Genomic DNA, 20,286 nt, shown 5'->3' with positions numbered 1-20,286 from the left:
ATGGGGCGCATGTTCTGTAATTACATTTACTCTCAAAACTCTCATCATGGACAATCTTTATGATTTTTCGTTTGTTCGACCCCTATCTTTGGCCAATGCACAAGCTATGAGGGCTATAGGAGTATGATGGAAACCAGAGATCTACCTAGAAGTTAGAACAATAAATCCGAAAGCTTACAGAACAAATGGTTTCCCTCAGACCAGAAATTCGCCTAATCATTTGTGAAGTGTTATGAATAGCAACACCCAGCAAACAAGACATGGCCATTTGATAATAACCCGCCCAGCAGTAGAACTGATGAGGTTTGAAGGTTTGGTGAAAATGAGTAATTACTTTGCGAAGAACATAGCTGTTTAATGTCACACGTGACCTTGTTTTCATTAATGCTTAATTAGATTATAAACAAATGAGATAACCAAACGCATTAAAATATTTGGAAAATGAAACATTAACATATTTTAGGGGTAAACATTCAAATATAATACATTAAAATATTTGGAAGATAATTCATTAAAATATTTCTCATTCCTTTTCCATTTAACCAATGCTATTTTTGTTTGATTTTTTATATATATATATTCTATTTACCTTCAGGTAGTCTTGCCGTGATGACTATTGTTGTATATTGTTGCATCATGTCAAACAGTAGTCTTCTCGCGAGATTACATGGATGTACCAGAACATCCAATACAAAAAAAGGTAAAATTGAATTGAATTGAATCAGGAAACTCTCGTGTAACTGTGTATCTGGTATGTGGATGGTTGTAATATGTAACAGTTGAACAAATCACCACGACACATCATTAAGGTATACAAAGCCATCTCCCCCTAGCGTATGGAAGGCCATCTTCCCCTGGTGGAGGGAAGGCCATCTCCCCCTGTTGTAGGGAAAGTCATCACCCCTGGTGGAGGGAAGGCCATCATCTCCCCCTGGTTGAGGGAAGGCCATCTCCCCCTGGTTGAGGGAAAGTCATCACCCCTGGTGGAGGGAAGGCCATCTCCCCCTGGTGGAGGGAAAGTCATCACCCCTGGTGGAGGGAAGGCCATCTCCCCCTGGTGGAGGGAAAGTCATCACCCCTAGTGGAGGGAAGGCCATCTCCGCCTGATGGAGGGAAGGCTATTTCCCCCTGGTGGAGGGAAAGTCATCACCCCTGGTGTAGGGAAGGCCATCTCCCCCTGGAAGAGGGAAGGCCATCTCCCCCTGGTGAAGTGAAAGTCATCATCCCTGGTGGAGGGAAGGCCATCTTCCCCTGGTGGAAGGAAGGCCATCTCCCCCTGTGTAAGGAAGGCCATCTCCCCCTGGTGGAGGGAAGGCAATCTCCCCCTGTTGTAGGGAAAGTCGTCACCCCTGGTGGAATGAAGGCCATCTCCACATGGTGGAAGGAAGGCCATCCCCCCCTGGTGGAGAGAAGGTCATCTCCCCCAGTGTAAGGAAGGCCATCTCCCCCTGGTGGAGAGAAGGTCATCTCTCCCAGTGTAAGGAAGGCCATCTCTCCCAGTGTAAGGAAGGCCATCTTCCCCTGGTGGAGAGAAGGCCATCTCCCCCAGTGTAAGGAAAGCCATCTCCCTCTGGTGGAGAGAAGGCCATCTCCCCCAGTGTAAGGAAAGCCATCTCTCCCTGGTGTATGGAAAGCCATCTCCCCCAGTGTAAGGAATGGTAACGGTTGTAACATGCGGATGACAGGAAGCACATGTGATCATTAAACATTAAAATAACATTGATCAGATGGCGAAACGTGACAAACGTTTTTAAATGTGTCTGAAAAGCAACGCTGATTTGCTATAATGTTCGCTTATGGAAACACTGAATTATATATAATATACAGTATATGATACTGCTATCCGTAAATAGCTTGGATTACAGTGCTTAAATATAGCAGGGGATAGACTTTCGAATAAAAAACAGATAAAGAAAAAAACTGTAGTCAATAAATATTTTTGAAATGAACAGCTGATATAACGAAAGAAAGCATTTTTAATTAATTTATTTATTTTCGTTTTTCTTCTTTAGAGTCTATAATCAATATATGAAAATATATATTGTTTCTTATCAATTATCAAACATTTTTTATGTTGATAAAAGCTATGTGAATACCTGGAGAGCAGTTTACGGTAAAATGTCGAAAAATGTTTTGTTCACTTTTATAATTTGGACTGATTTACGTCTCTCGAGATATCAGTAGAGAATAATTTCGAACAAGTTTGAAAATAAAGTCGGCACACAGTACTGTTAATGTTACGGTGGATATCATATTTGTAATTATACTATATCAGAAATATCGACCAATCGTGTGTGTATGTGTCCCGGTTCCCACGCACTCACCCTGTCTACAGGACGGTATTAAGGATTATTACTAATTGGTCTGCTGTCGAAATTAGACCATTACTGGATTAGTCATGCCAATCAAACATTCGAAATTAATCACTTTTTTTTCTGCACAGCCCCAACCCTCAAATCTTCTGCACACAAAAAAAACACTGGTACAAATATTGGTTACCAGATTATGATTCGGAGTTCGGAAAATAAAATATATCAGCATGGCGTTTGGACAAAATGTTTGTTTCGTTTTTTTCCCTAAAAAATATTTTTAAAAACATTAAAGCAGCAAAAAAAAAAAAAACACGGAAATACGTTAAATATTATTAAATTTTTAAATGTTCTCGAATTATATGGAAATTGTTAATTTTCCGTGGGTCTTTTTTTAAGATTTGTTATCAATAAAGTCAAAATGATTATTGGTATTAAATGTAATGCTCGACATTTGTTTATTTTTCCTCCGACAAAAAAAAGACATATGATAAAGCAAAAGTACTAACGTGTGTCAGAACTCACGAGTTTGTATGTTCATGCATAAAGAATGCAAATAGGTGACATGATTACCAATCATGGAAACAACTAATGAGCAATCTATTTCCTAATCATTTACAGAATCCTGCTGACAGGTGTTATTATGTTAGGTTGTTCAAAACAGAGACGCGATCCATTTACTGGAGAAGGCAGTATGATGTTCGTCACGAGGTGCAAAATAGGATCTTAGCATGCACATGCATCCAGGATGTTGCCTATCGAACCGCAGCTAATAAACCTGGAGTAAATATGCCTGAGTGTCAGCAAATGGTTACCAGGGAGGACTTGAGACGAGCAGTAAGGGTGTCAGAATGTTAAAGCTAACTTAATTAAGATATTTGTTTCCTGTCCGACTCTCTTCATTGACGATAAAAGTACAAACAAGTTTATCTTCAGTCAATTAGTAGATATCTTCGTCGTAGGAATATTAATATATTTGCTTCAGTTTGTTCTCATCATTTATTAAAATAATTTGCTTTTCTGCACAATTTTTCTTCGTGGGTTAGAATTATAGTCTTGATATTCCACCTACTTTTTCATTTACACACATGCTACTCCGCTGACGAACAGTATTTCTTTCATGAGCAGAAGAATCAGTAGCGGTAACAGTCATCAAAATCCAAGATGGCCGCCAGTCGGCCATCTTGTTGACCGATTGGTCCCAAAATGCAATATGCACAACTAGGGCCCTAGGGGAACCTACATGTGAAATTTGAGACAGATCCCTTAAGTACTTTCTGAGAAATAGCGGTAACAAACTTTAACTATCAAAATCCAAGATGGCCGCCAGTCGGCCATCTTGTTGACCGATTGGTCCCAAAATGCAATATGCACAACTAGGGCCCTAGGGGAACCTACATGTGAAATTTGAGAAAGATCCCTTTAAAACTTTCTGAGAAATAGCGGTAACAAACTTTAACTATCAAAATCCAAGATGGCCGCCAGTCGGCCATCTTGTTGACCGATTGGTCCCAAAATGCAATATGCACAACTAGGGCCCTTGGGGAACCTACATGTGAAATTTGAGAAAGATCCCTTCTGTACATTCTGAGAAATAGCGGTAACAAGAATTGTTAACGGACGGACGGACGGACGGACGGAAGGACGGACGGACGGAAGGACGGACGGACGGACGACGGACCACGGACGAAAGGCGATTTGAATAGCCCACCATCTGATGATGGTGGGCTAAAAACAGATAAAGAAAAAAACTGTAGTCAATAAATATTTTTGAAATGAACAGCTGATATAACGAAAGAAAGCATTTTTAATTAATTTATTTATTTTCGTTTTTCTTCTTTAGAGTCTATAATTAATATATGAAAATATATATTGTTTCTTATCAATTATCAAACATTTTTTATGTTGATAAAAGCTATGTGAATACCTGGAGAGCAGTTTACGGTAAAATGTCGAAAAATGTTTTGTTCACTTTTATAATTTGGACTGATTTACGTCTCTCGAGATATCAGTAGAGAATAATTTCGAACAAGTTTGAAAATAAAGTCGGCACACAGTACTGTTAATGTTACGGTGGATATCATATTTGTAATTATACTATATCAGAAATATCGACCAATCGTGTGTGTATGTGTCCCGGTTCCCACGCACTCACCCTGTCTACAGGACGGTATTAAGGATTATTACTAATTGGTCTGCTGTCGAAATTAGACCATTACTGGATTAGTCATGCCAATCAAACATTCGAAATTAATCACTTTTTTTCTGCACAGCCCCAACCCTCAAATCTTCTACACAAAAAAAACCCACTGGTACAAATATTGGTTACCAGATTATGATTCAGAGTTCGGAAAATAAAATATATCAGCATGGCGTTTGGACAAAATGTTTGTTTCGTTTTTTTCCCTAAAAAATATTTTTAAAAACATTAAAGCAGCAAAAAAAAACAAAAAACACGGAAATACGTTAAATATTATTAAATTTTTAAATGTTCTCGAATTATATGGAAATTGTTAATTTTCCGTGGGTCTTTTTTTAAGATTTGTTATCAATAAAGTCAAAATGATTATTGGTATTAAATGTAATGCACGACATTTGTTTATTTTTCCTCCGACAAAAAAAAAGACATATGATAAAGCAAAAGTACTAACGTGTGTCAAAACTCACGAGTTTGTATGTTCATGCATAAAGAATGCAAATAGGTGACATGATTACCAATCATGGAAACAACTAATGAGCAATCTATTTCCTAATCATTTACAGAATCCTGCTGACAGGTGTTATTATGTTAGGTTGTTCAAAACAGAGACGCGATCCATTTACTGGAGAAGGCAGTATGATGTTCGTCACGAGGTGCAAAATAGGATCTTAGCATGCACATTCATCCAGGATGTTGCCTATCGAACCGCAGCTAATAAACCTGGAGTAAATATGCCTGAGTGTCAGCAAATGGTTACCAGGGAGGACTTGAGACGAGCAGTAAGGGTGTCAGAATGTTAAAGCTAACTTAATTAAGATATTTGTTTCCTGTCCGACTCTCTTCATTGACGATAAAAGTACAAACAAGTCTATCTTCAGTCAATTAGTAGATATCTTCGTCGTAGGAATATTAATATATTTGCTTCAGTTTGTTCTCATCATTTATTAAAATAATTTGCTTTTCTGCACAATTTTTTCTTCGTGGGTTAGAATTATAGTCTTGATATTCCACCTACTTTTTCATTTACACATGCTACTCCGCTGACGAACAGTATTTCTTTCATGAGCAGAAGAATCAGTATTTTTCTTCAGTTACAAAAGGTACTTTCTTTACACCATTACCACCATTGAAAAGTTTGGCCTTCTTATTTTACTTCAAGAAAGAAATGTTTAGTAAAAATAAATTGCGCCTCGAAAAAACCAGTTTGTATTAATTAGACATACATGTTCATTTACATGTGTTAACACCAATTATTGTTCATATAATAATGGGTACCGTTGTATCGTTTATGCTCTGGCGACGGCAAGCATCTTTAAATACCATTGGAAAAACCACATGTGATGTAGAATGGTTGAACGCATTCCAATCCATGCGCACTAATTTCACGTATACATGGATGACCAACACTGTTGATTTTGTGAGAGAGAAGAAAAAACACCAAATGAAGTAATTAATATAAATTATGATAATAGTAAACATCTTCGTTAATCACATAATATGGTTTTGGCTCTATTTAAGAACAAAAGACATACTAACAGTTAAGATTTGTGTGATTGTGAACTAAAAAGAGCCGATCTCCATACATGTTCACCATGATTAACAGTAGCTTGGTTATTCAACGATACGTTAGCGATAGGGTGTCGAACTCCAAATATTCCCAAATGTTCAAAATGATGACGATTTCAGTTGAACCTTTCATGGATATCTCTCATTTTGGGATAATTTTGGAAATGATAGACCGAAATGGTAATAACTAGACATTGTCAAAAACAAATTACTGAGAAAAGAGAACTCCATGTTGGAATCTCTTGGTGGTAGAGAAATAACAAAGAATTGATTTTGCTAGGCCTAAGTGTCTTGTATGACACAATTGGCACTTCATAAGCATACCGTGTTGTCGTTACGACGGACAGACGGGCTGTGGATTAGGTGCTAATGTCCTTAACGACGTCAAGTTTTTTGAAAGTCAATAGACATAATGGTAATCCCAAATAAACTGATGCACGAGAGGTGACTAAAGTAGGGACGCACGTGACGTGATGTTTTACACTGAATAACGCACATACTAATGTCATTACGTGACGACATATTCATAAGCTCATGAATGCATAAGCAATATCACCAACAAAAATAAAACTTTCCTACTATAAGAATATTTCAATCATCCTAGGTCAAGACTTAATGGTGTAGAAATAGCTTTCAACAACTTATGATATCTAATGTTCCTTTTTTATCTTTATCTTTTTGCGATTTTATATTTGTGAGATAATGTGGTTTTTTTAAACGTCTGAAAGTCGATAATTAGCCATCATTTTCACAGTGAATCGAATAATCGCCTAACCATCTTCCTAAAGAGCGCGTACGTCCTGGTCTGGGAGTTCCGTCCAGCTGGCGAACCACGCCATCTTTGCCCAGCCTGTCATCCCTCGAGTGCTTTGCAAATTGGTTTTGTCGCCTTACGGCAGAACCGAATTGAGTCGTTTCATATCAAACGTCTTGTCGACAAGGATTTGACGTTAGGACGCCGTGGTATTGGCCGAGCATTGGTAACGAGACGCCAGTCTCCACACGCGCTGATAGGTCAAGGTTATTTCCCTGTTTACTCGGCAATATTTCACTGGGAAGCTACGAGCAGCAGCACGAGGTCAAAGGTTACATAATAAAGTTGTGTTATCTCAAATATCATAATTTTGGAAATTAATATTTCGATTTGTAGCCGTAGGCCACTGTTGCATACATGCATCACATGCTGACATTGGCGTCAGGAGTATGAAAAACCCAAAAGTACATGTGAACTCTCACTACCAGACACATCCATCACAACTACCGGGTTCCTAATTTGTTTCCATATTTGGCAATGAGGAATGGCTCTGTATCATACAATTCATTTTGCAATGCATGATTCAAACCTGCTGATCACAAGTGCGGCACGAATTCCATTAGGTGTTGGTGCTGTCATTGACACTGAATTCCCTGCTGAATACCTTAGAGTTTTTTAACAGAAATCTTGATATTTACACCATTAATTCCAATATGAACAAGCAGAATCGCTGATAATACCACTAAATATAGTTTTATAGAACGTTTTATATAACATTGGAGAAGGACAAGGAAACTCATTTGTGCAGTTTTTTCGCTAATATCGCAATTCAATTTTGGAATGAAACAAAATGAAATTCTGTCAATTTCATAATGTTAATAGACGCTGCGTTAGAATTCAACCGTTTTTAACGAAAAATAATGTCAGTGAATAGCTCAGCAATCAGAAATAAAATGTCAGAATTTGAAGGTTTCCTACTTATCTGAAATCTGTGTTCCATTATAAACCTAAGGCTAAATATGGGAAAGTCAATGGTGTGTGTGTATTTTACAAATGAATGTCGTATTACATTTTGTCTCAATATAATTGAAAAATATCTGAGTCTCAATTCCATTTTTATAAGGTTATTTGAGGTCTGAGATTTTTCCAACACTACTTATATTTCCCATAAGCAATGTTCCTCGTCATCTAGATGTTTCCTACAAACGAACCCCGATTCCTAGTCGAGCAGTCCACTATCACTCTGCTGGCGATGAGGAACGGTGTCTTTGCCCAAAACTTGTGATTTTTTTGCAGCTTGTTACAAACCGGTAGCAGCTCAGCATCAGAGGAGAGTACTGGGGCGGATCACACAACACCAGATACTGTGTACTTCCGCGCGCGTTACGTGCTATATACACGTGCAGTACCCGATGACCCAGTCAATGCGTGTGCGTGCATTTGAATTACCATCCAGACATTTACCATTAAAGACTCAACTTATGTGCACGGAAAAGGCGCTTGTGGATACGTGACGTAATTCTACCTGGCCACGTGATGGATATAGTTATGAAATTGATCGATAGCTAGAACTGTAGGTTATTTTATATCATTAGTTTGAGTTCAAAATTAAATGTATTTTAATTATTCCCAGAATCATCAGACCGAGAACAGAAATGTCGTAGTTCATCTAGTTGTTTTAATGTATATTATATTAAGTTACGGTTTAAAAAAAATCATGAAAATCAATATCATTGGTAAAAATTGAATATCATATTTTAATCACAAATGTTAAAGCTCTTCAAGTAATAAGCAATGTTCAATCTTATCCACAGCGACAGGAAGCAAGAATAAAGTTCAAACATATTATTTTCTTGTTATTTATGCTCTATATTGCTGTCCATATTTTTCTTTGTCCTTATTGGCCATTATTAATCATACATCATAACGATATTGAACTTATTGTGATGCCATAACAACGACTACCTATATGATGTAACATCATCAATTAAAAAACATATTAACATGTTTTATCTTTTATTTCGGTTTGTCCTATACCACCCCATCCCCACCTCATCCTAACACACACACTTACTTCAGTACACAATAGCGACGTGTGTTGTGAGTTATAACGTCCGAAGATGTTACGTGCATGTCATACATACGTTAATTGTACTGGTCATTTGCCAGTCTGGACATCACTCGTGATTGCAGCGCGTGCACGTATTATTTTGGCTGACCATCATACTCTAGAACTACGATGTCGACATTCCTAAGGCATGCTTTAAAACAAAACATAGTCTTTCAGTTCCCGGAAATATATGAAAATATAACAATGCCTTTAAAACTAGAGAAATGTATTATCAATACGACTACCCTAGAGTCATACAATAGCATTTTATAGAACATCAAATATAATATAGAAAAATTAATATCCTTACACTACGTGGCGCCGATTGGGACTATATCTTTTTGTAATCAAAATCAATTTTGTGTACACTAAATCGAATGCTGTCATTTTCGTCTTACAAATTTATCTTTCAGCACACAAAATTCATTTTTGTCATGACGAAATCCATTTTTGTCATGACGAAATTCATTTTTGTGGACGAAATTGAGTTTTGTTACACAAAAATGAAAATTGAACACAAAATTCAGTTTTTTTTGCACAAAATTAATTTCTGTCATGACTAAATTCATTTTTGTGAATGAATTGAGTTTTGTTACACAAAAGTGAAAATTGAACACAAAGTAAAATTTTGTGTTACAAAAGTCAATTTTGTCACCGAATCCAAATACGGATATTTGCAAATGAAATTTGTCATAACAAAAATGATTTTTGTCCACTGAAAGATGACTTTGTTTAACAAAATTGATTTTTGTCATAACGGAAATGAAGTTATTACAAAAAAACAACAACATTTGTAAGACAAAAGTGATTTTGTTACGACAGAATATAATTTTGTGTCATGAAATTGAATTTTGTCTACAAAAATGAATTTCGTCATGACTTTTGTCCACTGAAAGATTGTTTGTATAACAATTTTGTTAATCTGGAATCATTTTTGTTGAGCAAAATTCATTTTTCCCCGTACATAGAAATTTAAGATATAATATGTTCATGTCCTTATTTCGTTTGATTTTCATACATTTTATTTGGCATCCAAAACATATATCTGTTGTGAATCAACAATGAAAACAATGTTCCTGAGAGGCGTCTTAGTTGGTTTCCTATAGAGTGGTGCATCTGCATGATCAAATTGTCAAAATCAGTCATTAATTCCAGTAATTCCTCAATAATTTCCAATCAATTTCGAGCTGTACGTCAAACCGAATTTGTAACCGCGAAAATAAGAAGAATATCTCAACCCTTTGATCATTTGAGGGAAGTTCCCCCGAAATCATGCTGCCTGTCAGAATTTCCTGATTATGCCTACCTATACCGTCTTGATGGCTGCGTTCGCGAACAGCGTATTGCTCCTCTAAAATAGCGGCAGTAGACTTCTCCGGGACTGTGAAGGTGTTGCAATACTTTCCAGCATGCCACGTTCTTACAACCAGGAACCAGATGTGGCTCTTAATCATACAAATATTTTTATGACAGTTCGACGTTGATCTACAAATACAGTCTTGCTGTTTTGGCTAAGTCTGGCCAGCTAAAGTTCTCAGGTTTACGGAAGTTGTTCTATGTATGTGCTCGTGCGCGCGTAGCCTACGACTACACGTGACTGACTGACCAAGATGGTTATCATCAGAACACAGATCATCGTCAAAATCACAATTCTTGATAAACTCTTCATCTCCTGTTTTATCACAAATTCAGTATGATATACTACCACACACGTCAACAGAACCGACGCGTTTAGAGAAATATCTCGTTTTACACGTGCCGATGGTGACCTTGACAAAATTAGCCTCGTGTTTCTGTAGTTTATGTCTTGTATTTGTAAGTGCCGGGGACAGGAGATAGGATAATAGTGAACATTTATATCAATTAAATGGTGTTACGTATTAAGTGTTCCCTACCACGGACAAAGTCACCGGAATCTTCGGCATGGCCGACAGGTGTCGGTATACTATGTACCGAATCATTACCTTTATTATATAAGTCTCCTTGTGGGCCGTGTATTATAAATAAACATGTATTCACTCTGTTCGTTATTATATTATTAGAGACACTTTATACATACATATATATAAACTCAATTAATATCCTGTTCATAACACGTGTTTAATATGGATTAATAATATGTTAATTACATAGGATGACCTTCACGATGACGTCAAGGTCAAAATCTACACGCCTCACTGGATTTCAGCACGGTTAAGACAGTTACTTAATGCACTCTATTTGGTGGAACACCTTTTAATTTATGTCTTTGTTGATTCATATCCAGAAGACCATTAATGCCAAACTTCCTTGGAATTAATACAAATGAAAGTCTAATTACCTCCTTCGTCTCAAGGCAGTTGATTTTAAAACGTAAAAAACTGTACTTGGGTTTTCTGTTCTTACACCTGTCAATTCCTCTTGGCATCACATTACCTTGGAGTATCCTTGATAGTATTGACAGAGCTCCTTTGACTGTAGCCCTACATCTAAAGAGTGTATTCTCTTATCTGTCAAACTCACGTGTCCACAATGCGTGATGTATCTGTTTTGTATTTTAGATTGACACTAATTTATTTATAATATGACGTCACATTCGAACGTTCATCAACAGCTTGTAAATTCTGTTGCATGATTTCAATTTCACCGTAGTTAATTAAATATTCATCCTAATGAAACAAGTGTTTTTGAGCAATATACGTTACCTAGCGTATATATGTCTTTTGTTATTCGATAAGGCGTTTGTCCATTTCCGGAACAAACGCTTTACCCATTTTTACCCATAACTACGGAAAAGGCATTTGTAGAATGCAATAAAAGCTATGTGCTCAAGAAATGTACATTTCCTAGCATTTGAATGCTTTTACACAAGGAGTTGTAAATTTGTGTCCCAGTCCCGCGATATTATTTTGTCTAAGACTTATATATGCGCCCTAGGACTTCCACATCGAAAGCCCTGCGCTACAGTCCTGGCCCTAAATCGTCCATGTCAGTATCCAATATTACATGAGGTACAAGGTGTCGATGTATGGATATTCTAACCATGTTATAAATCGATCGAAAATTGTTAATAAACATGTATATCATATCACGTGACGATGCTTGCATATCAAAAGATAGCCTATCACTTTTCCGTGCATGGAATTAGAAATACAATACATGTCAATGATTGCCATGGTGACAGCTATAGATCTCTACGGGTGATGTACAATATAATTCCTCCTAAAGCCTTATTTAGTAGGTATTAATGTAAGTTCTACCAAGCCAACGTGTGCTATATTGGATCATGGTATGACGATTTCTCTCTCGGCACACAGGAACAACAACATTACAGTCTATACATGTATCTTTTGGGCCCATCATCTATGGTTTACTCAACATTTTCCAATATTTCGGTCGAGAGTGTGGGACTCATTTTTACTTTATTTAAAACTACCTAATTAAAATCTCCCAATACGTCTGAAAATACAACTCCTCCTAACTCCATGCTCCCGTTTGGTATAAAACATAGCAGTGGAAACGTCACACAGCGTTGTCGTATATTGTTAATTTCAATGACTGAACGATTCCACGTGACACTACATGAATATCATATACTCATGATATATAGCTCAGGTCAATCCGGTGTTGTTCAAATGGCGTTAATGACGCGGGCACTCATTTAAATAATTAACATCCTCGGAGACTACTAATTTACTTACAATTAATTAAGTATTGCCTTTGTCACCATGTGTGACATTTACGAGAGAACTAGAATGTGATACACAAACGTAGTGAATACATCGGTCATATATATGTAGCCTTCAAAGTTAAAGATGGTTCCCTTTCGAATGAAGTGGCATATTATGTAATTTTTGGTTCTTCTGTTTTCGGGTTTTATAGCAATTTTGATTGACCTTGAAATGACTTCTAAATCTTCTAAGTGTTGCAAGATCACCATGGCCTTGATGTCAAGATCAGATAAATGCAAATTTGAAAAACGTTCTTGAGCATGTAATGTAATGACTTGAAGTCAAAAAAGTTTGTTAAAAACATTTATAAAGCTGTATGCTAAGTTGGAATTATTATTCCCCAGATATTTTAAATCGCTGAACGGGCCACGTGATAAACCCATTTGATATTGACCAAAGCTCACCACATATAAATATATTAAAATATTTGTTAATGAGAATACAAAATGTATTTTTGTCGACCAACTACAGAAGGCATCGCTTTTTCAAAAAGAAAGTTACGGACATGACTAGCTTGTTTTGGCTTGACGTTCCCTGCATTTTGGTGTTTGCGTTTGTATTTTCAGGCTGGACTTGTTTGCCATTGCTTTGATATTAGACTCGTGCGTGTATAGATGTTCTTAGCATTTGGCTTTTTGGCGATCGTGTTACACGTGGAAGGCCGTTTCCTACGAGGGAATACGTGGTTAAATTAATGAATGATTTTTTTTTATATTAACCGGTATGGTACTAAACAATCAAATGCTATGTCAGCTACATATCAACGCAATAGACATGGCGGCGAACATTGTACAGACTCCCAAATTTTTTAACAATCTGCTACAAATTATGCCGTCTTGATTTTGAAAACATTTCATATCACAAAAATGATGTCGGTACTAAATTAGTTATATTAAAATAATGCGTTTAGTTAACTGTTTAATAACCATTTTAGGCCCCTGTGTGTTATGTTCTTCGCGTTTAAAAAAGAGCGAGCAATATTATCGCCGAGACGCAGGTGTTTGGGTATACTATATTATGATTTATAGGTATACCACTGTTTTTCTCAGTGTGAAATCTAAACATTACAAAATGGTAAGATAAACACACTTCACGGGAACCATAAACAGGCAGTGCACAATATTAAACCCAGATTTTGGTTTTGGTTGAATAAGCTTTGCTATTGTTTTGTACATACTTTGTTTAGTTGATATGAACTAATTAGTTTTCTCAATAGAGAGGTAGATGCAAGGTATGTACTGTTTTAGCAAAGGAAAAGTAAAGATAACTGCTAAACAGAAAGAGGGGAGGAGCACTGCAAGTTAGCATCATTAATAGGGAAACCCAAGAGAAAACTAGTGCCATGTGCCTGTATATTAAAACCTTTTGAAGAAATCAAGACATTAGATTAAAGAATATTTCAAATTCGACCAACCAGGAATAAACAACACGGAAACAATCAACAACATTGTATCAATATGGGTAAAACCGTTGAACATTTGGACGTGTGAGAAACAAAGAATCCATGTAGCCTTGAGCGAAGATTTAGTTACCACGAGCACAGAAAACTATTTTCGAAAAGTGTTTAGGTTTGCTTCACGCTTTGAAACCGCAGCAATATAAAGTCCGTAGGTGAAAGATACTTTGTAAACACCAGAAACTATAGAAATTGGTTGGAGTTTAGAGTAAGACTTTGTGAATATAGCAATGAAAATTCCAACTTGGAAGATACGTTGAACAGTAGAAATTGCTGAATTGTCATTGCCAAGACCAAGCAATAGTTGGTAAACATGAACTCTGTTGTGTTACCATTGTAAGAGGGCTGTCATCCATCCATCTCCATCCGCGTTCCATCACACTTACCTTCAATATACAGTTATTGTCTTTGGCGAGTGAGTCATGAGTGGTACTAACGAAGCGAAGCACATCTCCAAGTACTGATTATACTTATCATACGGATTATACGGGAGAAACAAAAACCGCTTGATCTAATATTCCACACCAATGAACATATAGAGACATCTTTAAGTGCATAAGTTTAGCTTCTATGTACAATGTTAGTTTAAAGCAAGATGTACAAAAAAGTTATTTTTTTTTCATATTGGTTTTGAAAATGGCCGCCAAAAATCAATCTTCTTTTGCCATATCTCAAGTTCAAACAAGTAATGGCAAAGCAAGAGAAAAAATTATTTTAAAAAATGTAATTATTTTAGATATTCTAGATTTCGATGAATCTATCAAATTATCGAACCCGTCGAGTAACGACAGCATGGAAGGTCACGAAATGCCACGAGCAGTGTCTAGAAATCTCTCTAAACAGACCATTCAAGGCCACTGAGATATCGATAGTTACCAAAGACGGAATTCTAAACATTCTCGTACAGCGTGTAGAACCTCACGTGATGTAAGAACCGGTAATTATCATTTAAAGTTTGTTTTTACTCTTAAGACTGGTATGTAATTGATTGAGAGAAGTCGCCACCGTGTCCGCGCCTCTCCACAACCGAAATAATTTAGGGGTTAAGGATTTTGTATTGAGTACCATCAGCGACGTCGCAGCGCGAACTTTTCATTTCCGCCGTTGTATCTTGGTGCCGATTTAGGAGAAATGAAATGTCGCACTTTTACTAAGCTGATTTATTGTGGTATTTAAAGTAGGGAGCCACATTTCTACAGAGGGTTCTGGCGGAATTCTAAAGATTTAGTCTGAACAAAAAATTGAAATCAGTGTAATTTAGTTAAATAAAATTAATTGCCTGTAGAGCTCTAGAAATTTCTAGATTTGGATTCTTCTACAACACTGTAAAGGTTTTTGTTCTAAGAACCGTGACAAAATTAATGACCGACATGTTTAAGTTGTAAATATTGTGAAATGGCTATATTACGTAACGCAACGTGTGTCAGAGGGACATAAAAATAAGGTATAATTTATATAAATATTTTGATATTTATCCTAGTATATTTATTTTCAGATAGGTCCAAATGTAGAAAGAGTGTTCCCTGACGGTGAAATATCTTTTATAAACATTTTTATAGTGTATCGTTTGATGAACTTTAAGTTTTAATAAAACCAAGTTCACTATATGTTTCGGGCTTCTTATTATCAACAAAACATCTCCATGTTTTTCTTCCAAAGTCGCTCGGTCATAGCCATCATAAAACACCGTGGGGAACCAGAACGGTTCCCCGTGGTCCCGTTTCACAACTCTACAAGTTTCTGTATTGCAAGATCGGATGTGGGGGCAGTTATAGGCACTATTGTTATTTTTCATTAGTTTGGTTTTTTAACATGGTACTGTGGATCAGTAATTATGTATATAGATATATGATAGGATAAAAACCAGAAATAAAGCAAAGTAAAAACATCACTATATGTCGGCGACTGTTGACCGTTACAGCACGTGGAGGTCACGAACCGACACGATCCGAAACGTCGCTACCGTAAGTTCTTATTAATGTCATTAATTATTAATCATAATGACAGTTTTACGTTTGTTTCATTACTGGTGCTATAATTAATTATAATTTCATGTACACTAGTGTTAGATGTTTATTTCTACCTAACTAACGCTTTCTTCAGCATCTAGGAGTATTACCTGTGTAAATCTTCAGGTATCACCCCTGGGACGCTGACCCCAGGGGTCAGAGACCGTGACCAGCTGTCCTAACAAGTGTGTTTATTTACACATGTACTGGGATGTATGTTCCCTAGAACGTTACAAATCAGCTTAAAGGATAAAAAAATCAGGACGTTTTTTCATCTCACATATTGAATTACATTACAGTTGACTTACAGTTACGGAACTTTGCATTTTACAAACGATAGCGACACACGCGTAATAGCAATTTCAATGGAGTGCAAATGATTATATAAATTAAATGATGTTATAAGTAAACGTGGTTAACAGACAGGGTCAGATAAAGGACGTTCCATGTTTAGGATGTGGGGGAACGCTAGAATACCATGGACCATGGTCACTGTGATAGTGTCGCCTTTAAAATATACAATTATAAAGTTGTACGCATGTTATCGCATTATATATTAACTTGAAAAGTGATTTATTTTCTGTTAGTTATCCCCCTTTTTAAAATCATAAAAGAGATGACAATTGGAATCACCTTGGTGTCCACCTGCGCAAGTTTGAAACAAGTAATCTTCGGCCCGTATGACATGAGGGAGTCGGGCTTACATGCATCTTTTGACAATTCTAAAGCTATTTCACACACAATTGATTTCACTTTGAGGTTTCTATGTTTAAAGATGGTCAGGATAGATTATTTAGTGATCGATATGTTTTCTCTCCCCTGGAGTAAAGAATTAGTGTTGCGCCTTAGATTATTTCAATAGCTGTATCAAAGGGATGTGTTCTTGGCATGGACAACAAATCACTGGCATTCCACACCATTACCATAGAAATGGTTCTGTCTTTAACTTGTCTGTGGGTTTCAAGTTTGGTAATTTGCCGGAAGTGACAGCCTAGTCGTTGACAACCATTGTTATTACATATATTATATATCTATACACAATATTAATTGTCGTTCGATTCCGGTTTATGTGTAAATCAATTATGTGATGTAGGTTTGAATTTCTAACGATATTAAAATCGTGATCACGTTGTGGAGCGAGCGCCACGTGTTCTGTAAGGTAATACATAATTCATACAGCAGTGGTTACAGTAGTCCTCTCCGCTATACAGACAGGTACGGCTTATCATTTCTCTAATTAATTACCGCTCCCGCTGGTCGGTAGAACGACTGCACTTAATTACGTAATACACTTGTCATCCTCTGATATCGGCGGAACATCCTTGGTTAGCAAAGATTCTTTCATCTCTTCCTCGTATCATTAGCAACATTCATTGGATGCACACTCAAAGCTAAAACGGGGAATGGGTGTCACTGGCGGGGTAATGCATGAGGTGGGTAGGGAGGGGAATAATGATGCAAGATAGACGGGTTTATATGTAGATCCAGAGGTGGTGGTCATTCTCAACTGTGGTCCATGGCCAATAGTCTCCAGGTAAATAGTTAAACCTGGCGGTGACTTGAGCGGCTAGTCCTAGGGGGATGGGAGGGGGAGGGGAATATAGGTAGATATAGCCTCTTCATTTACCTGTAATTTATCACCGTATCAACGCACGTGTTCTGTGTGTTTTTACTATGGTTGTGTAGAAAGGCGAGGACGGAGTAGAGGTGGAGAGGGGGGGGGGGGGGGAAGAAGGGTGGTGTAGAAAACTAGATTGCGATTACACAACACGCCTGCTGCCTAACATTGGTACTGATTGATTATTATTCCGGGTTACAGATAGGTGACAAAGGACTAGAGGGTTTGAGCTGGTATTTACCTGTAATTAGAACACAGGTGGTAGTTGTTATGTAGGTCCAGATGCTGATATGGTTTGTTATTCCCAGGTACATTACTACGAAGTGTTTGTGTTAGTAATGGCTAACAAATGAGCGGTGTACTTCGATATACAATCTGAGGTATGGTGGACCCGTTTTCTTTTCCATTAAAAAAAGACTTATTTTTCGAAAAATTAATTTAAAAGAATAGATGTATATTTTTAATTATGATATAGACATAAGATTTTACGTCTACATGACTTGGCCTATTGCTATCGTAAATCTTCTTGACGATATCTGAAAAAAGCAAAGGTGTAACAAGAGGAAAATAAAAATGTATGTGATCAGGGATGTGTTTAAATTAATTATTATAAAACGAAATCTTTTATTTGTAGTTGGGTGTCAAAGTGACCATACGGAGTTGAAATATTATATCAATGATTTATAAGTCATCTACCTGCTTACTTGATTAAACTGGGGTTAGGAGATTGAATATTGATATCATTTTAAATATCTACCTATAAAATTAGTATTATTAATATATCATATCCATAAATACTATTAGAGACTTGGATATATATATATATACATACGTCGCGCTGATACTATTTATATTATTTTCTTTAAATATGTCTCGTGACTGGTTTTATCCTTGAGTGAGATATCATAAGAGCGACACCACGTTCTTCATGATATGTCTATTCGATCGATATGCAATATAGACTCAACGTTATAGTAATTAGTTTAAAATTTTAAACAATGAAGCCAATCTATTTGTTCATTCGGTCGTTACCGCATGTCACTTGCTATACACGTGTCTAAATTCCAAGCATAACACTTGAAGTTAAACAATTATAAAATACATGTATGGTTGTGTATGTTTGGTCAGAGTAATTAAATTATCCATGTCTCTAATATACATGTTAATTGTTAAGTATGTATAATTATACTGACTAGATTATGAAATTCTAAAAGGATTTATTCGTGTACATCATTTGAAATATAAATGCAAATACAACATGCGATTCTGAAATTCAACATAGTGCTAATATATTTCAAGTTAGCAAACTTCAAGATTTATAATGCTAACGGATATTTCGTGATCTGTAAACATCCTAAGTTTGTCACGAGTGTTTGAACATTCTCAATATAACAGGCCTAGCTGACACAGTAACAAGTTTATTTCTACCGTCAGTTTATCACCGATAAATCTCGTGTATTCTATTTGTTTATTGTTAAAGGGATTCTATGCTTCAATAATCCTTAATACTGAAACTAGTCTTCTTTCAAAGCTATCCATTCACCGAGAAAAAGTCGACCTCGTGGTGCTGTTTACAGTTCCCGCCAAATTTTTGCACTAAAGAAACTCGATACAGAAGAAAAGCATTACGGTAGTTGGTACACATCAATCACACATTGAGAACATGGCTGACGTACAAGTCCTACCGATTCAGCCTCATTACGATATGTAAGTAGATTAAACATTGGTTTTACTTTTTGTTAACTAACTGTTAAACGACATTTTCTAACTGGTTGCGTTAGAAAACTACCGGTATTAATTTCAGTGATTCAACCACGTGCTTGTATGCAGGTTCTGTTTATAGGTACTAAGCATTGTGGGTACCACCGTCCGCCATTTTGTTGTGTGTTTGTGCTGTCTTGTCTGTGTGTGTTTTCACGTGGAAATAGGTAAGCATGATATTTTTATTATTGAATGAAACTCATGTTGTTTATAGATTATGCTCATACAAGTACTTGCTATTTTGTAATTTGTACAACCACGTTTACACGACATAAGGTCATGCGATAGGGGTTGACCGACTTGCTAGTGGTGCTTGTTGCTGTTCGCCTGTTCTACAGGTGACGGATTACTACGGTGTGTGTAACCTCGTGTCGAGTGCTACTGTTTATTCGGGCTGATTCTGGTTCGACTACTGTATGATTTGTAGATCAGTAACGCTACATTTATTTTACAAATGTACATCTCCACACACAATATTTACAGACTTAAAAACACCATTTATTTCAGCATGTGCTTTTATGATCTCTTAACGGAAACGTGACCTGATTTTGCTACCTGAAAGCGTGTTAACGCTGTTCCTAGAGCATCTTATTAATTTTATTGTTTCAGCATTAACACGAAGCAATTAATCGAGCTGGTTCATATTATATTTAAATGGCTCCGTGAAGTGATGTCCCTTTATTCATTTATTTAATTCTACTTTTGCTTTCACTAACTGTCAAGTTATATGATGTGTATTGCACACATATTACGGACAGAGAGAGCAAATTGTTATCATTAGGAACATTTACCT

The 20,286-nt window shown here is 36.6% G+C and overlaps 2 protein-coding genes across 3 annotated transcripts in view; one reads left to right on the top strand and one right to left on the bottom strand.

Moving 5' to 3' along the window:
- LOC138332601 (uncharacterized) overlaps positions 1-20,286 on the bottom strand; it is a 338,301-nt gene that overhangs the window by 152,846 nt on the left and 165,169 nt on the right. The gene's annotated exons all lie outside the window — the stretch shown is intronic.
- Positions 19,288-20,286, top strand: part of LOC138332369 (CUGBP Elav-like family member 2) — an 82,828-nt gene continuing 81,829 nt past the window's right edge. Inside the window, exon 1 of one of the 2 annotated variants that reach the window (XM_069280506.1) lies at positions 19,288-19,439. In XM_069280506.1, coding sequence (XP_069136607.1) covers positions 19,396-19,439 — 44 coding nt within the window. In that variant the 5' untranslated portion in view covers positions 19,288-19,395. Of the gene's footprint in view, positions 19,440-19,570; positions 19,661-20,286 lie in introns of those variants that run through there. The other variant, XM_069280507.1, reaches the window with a different exon arrangement.

The sequence above is a fragment of the Argopecten irradians genome, chromosome 1 (assembly GCF_041381155.1).
Source record: "Argopecten irradians isolate NY chromosome 1, Ai_NY, whole genome shotgun sequence".
In the NCBI taxonomy this organism is placed as follows: Eukaryota; Metazoa; Mollusca; class Bivalvia; order Pectinida; family Pectinidae; genus Argopecten; species Argopecten irradians.
The sequence above is the reverse complement of the archived record's forward strand: the minus strand, read 5'-3'. Positions and strand labels throughout refer to the sequence as shown.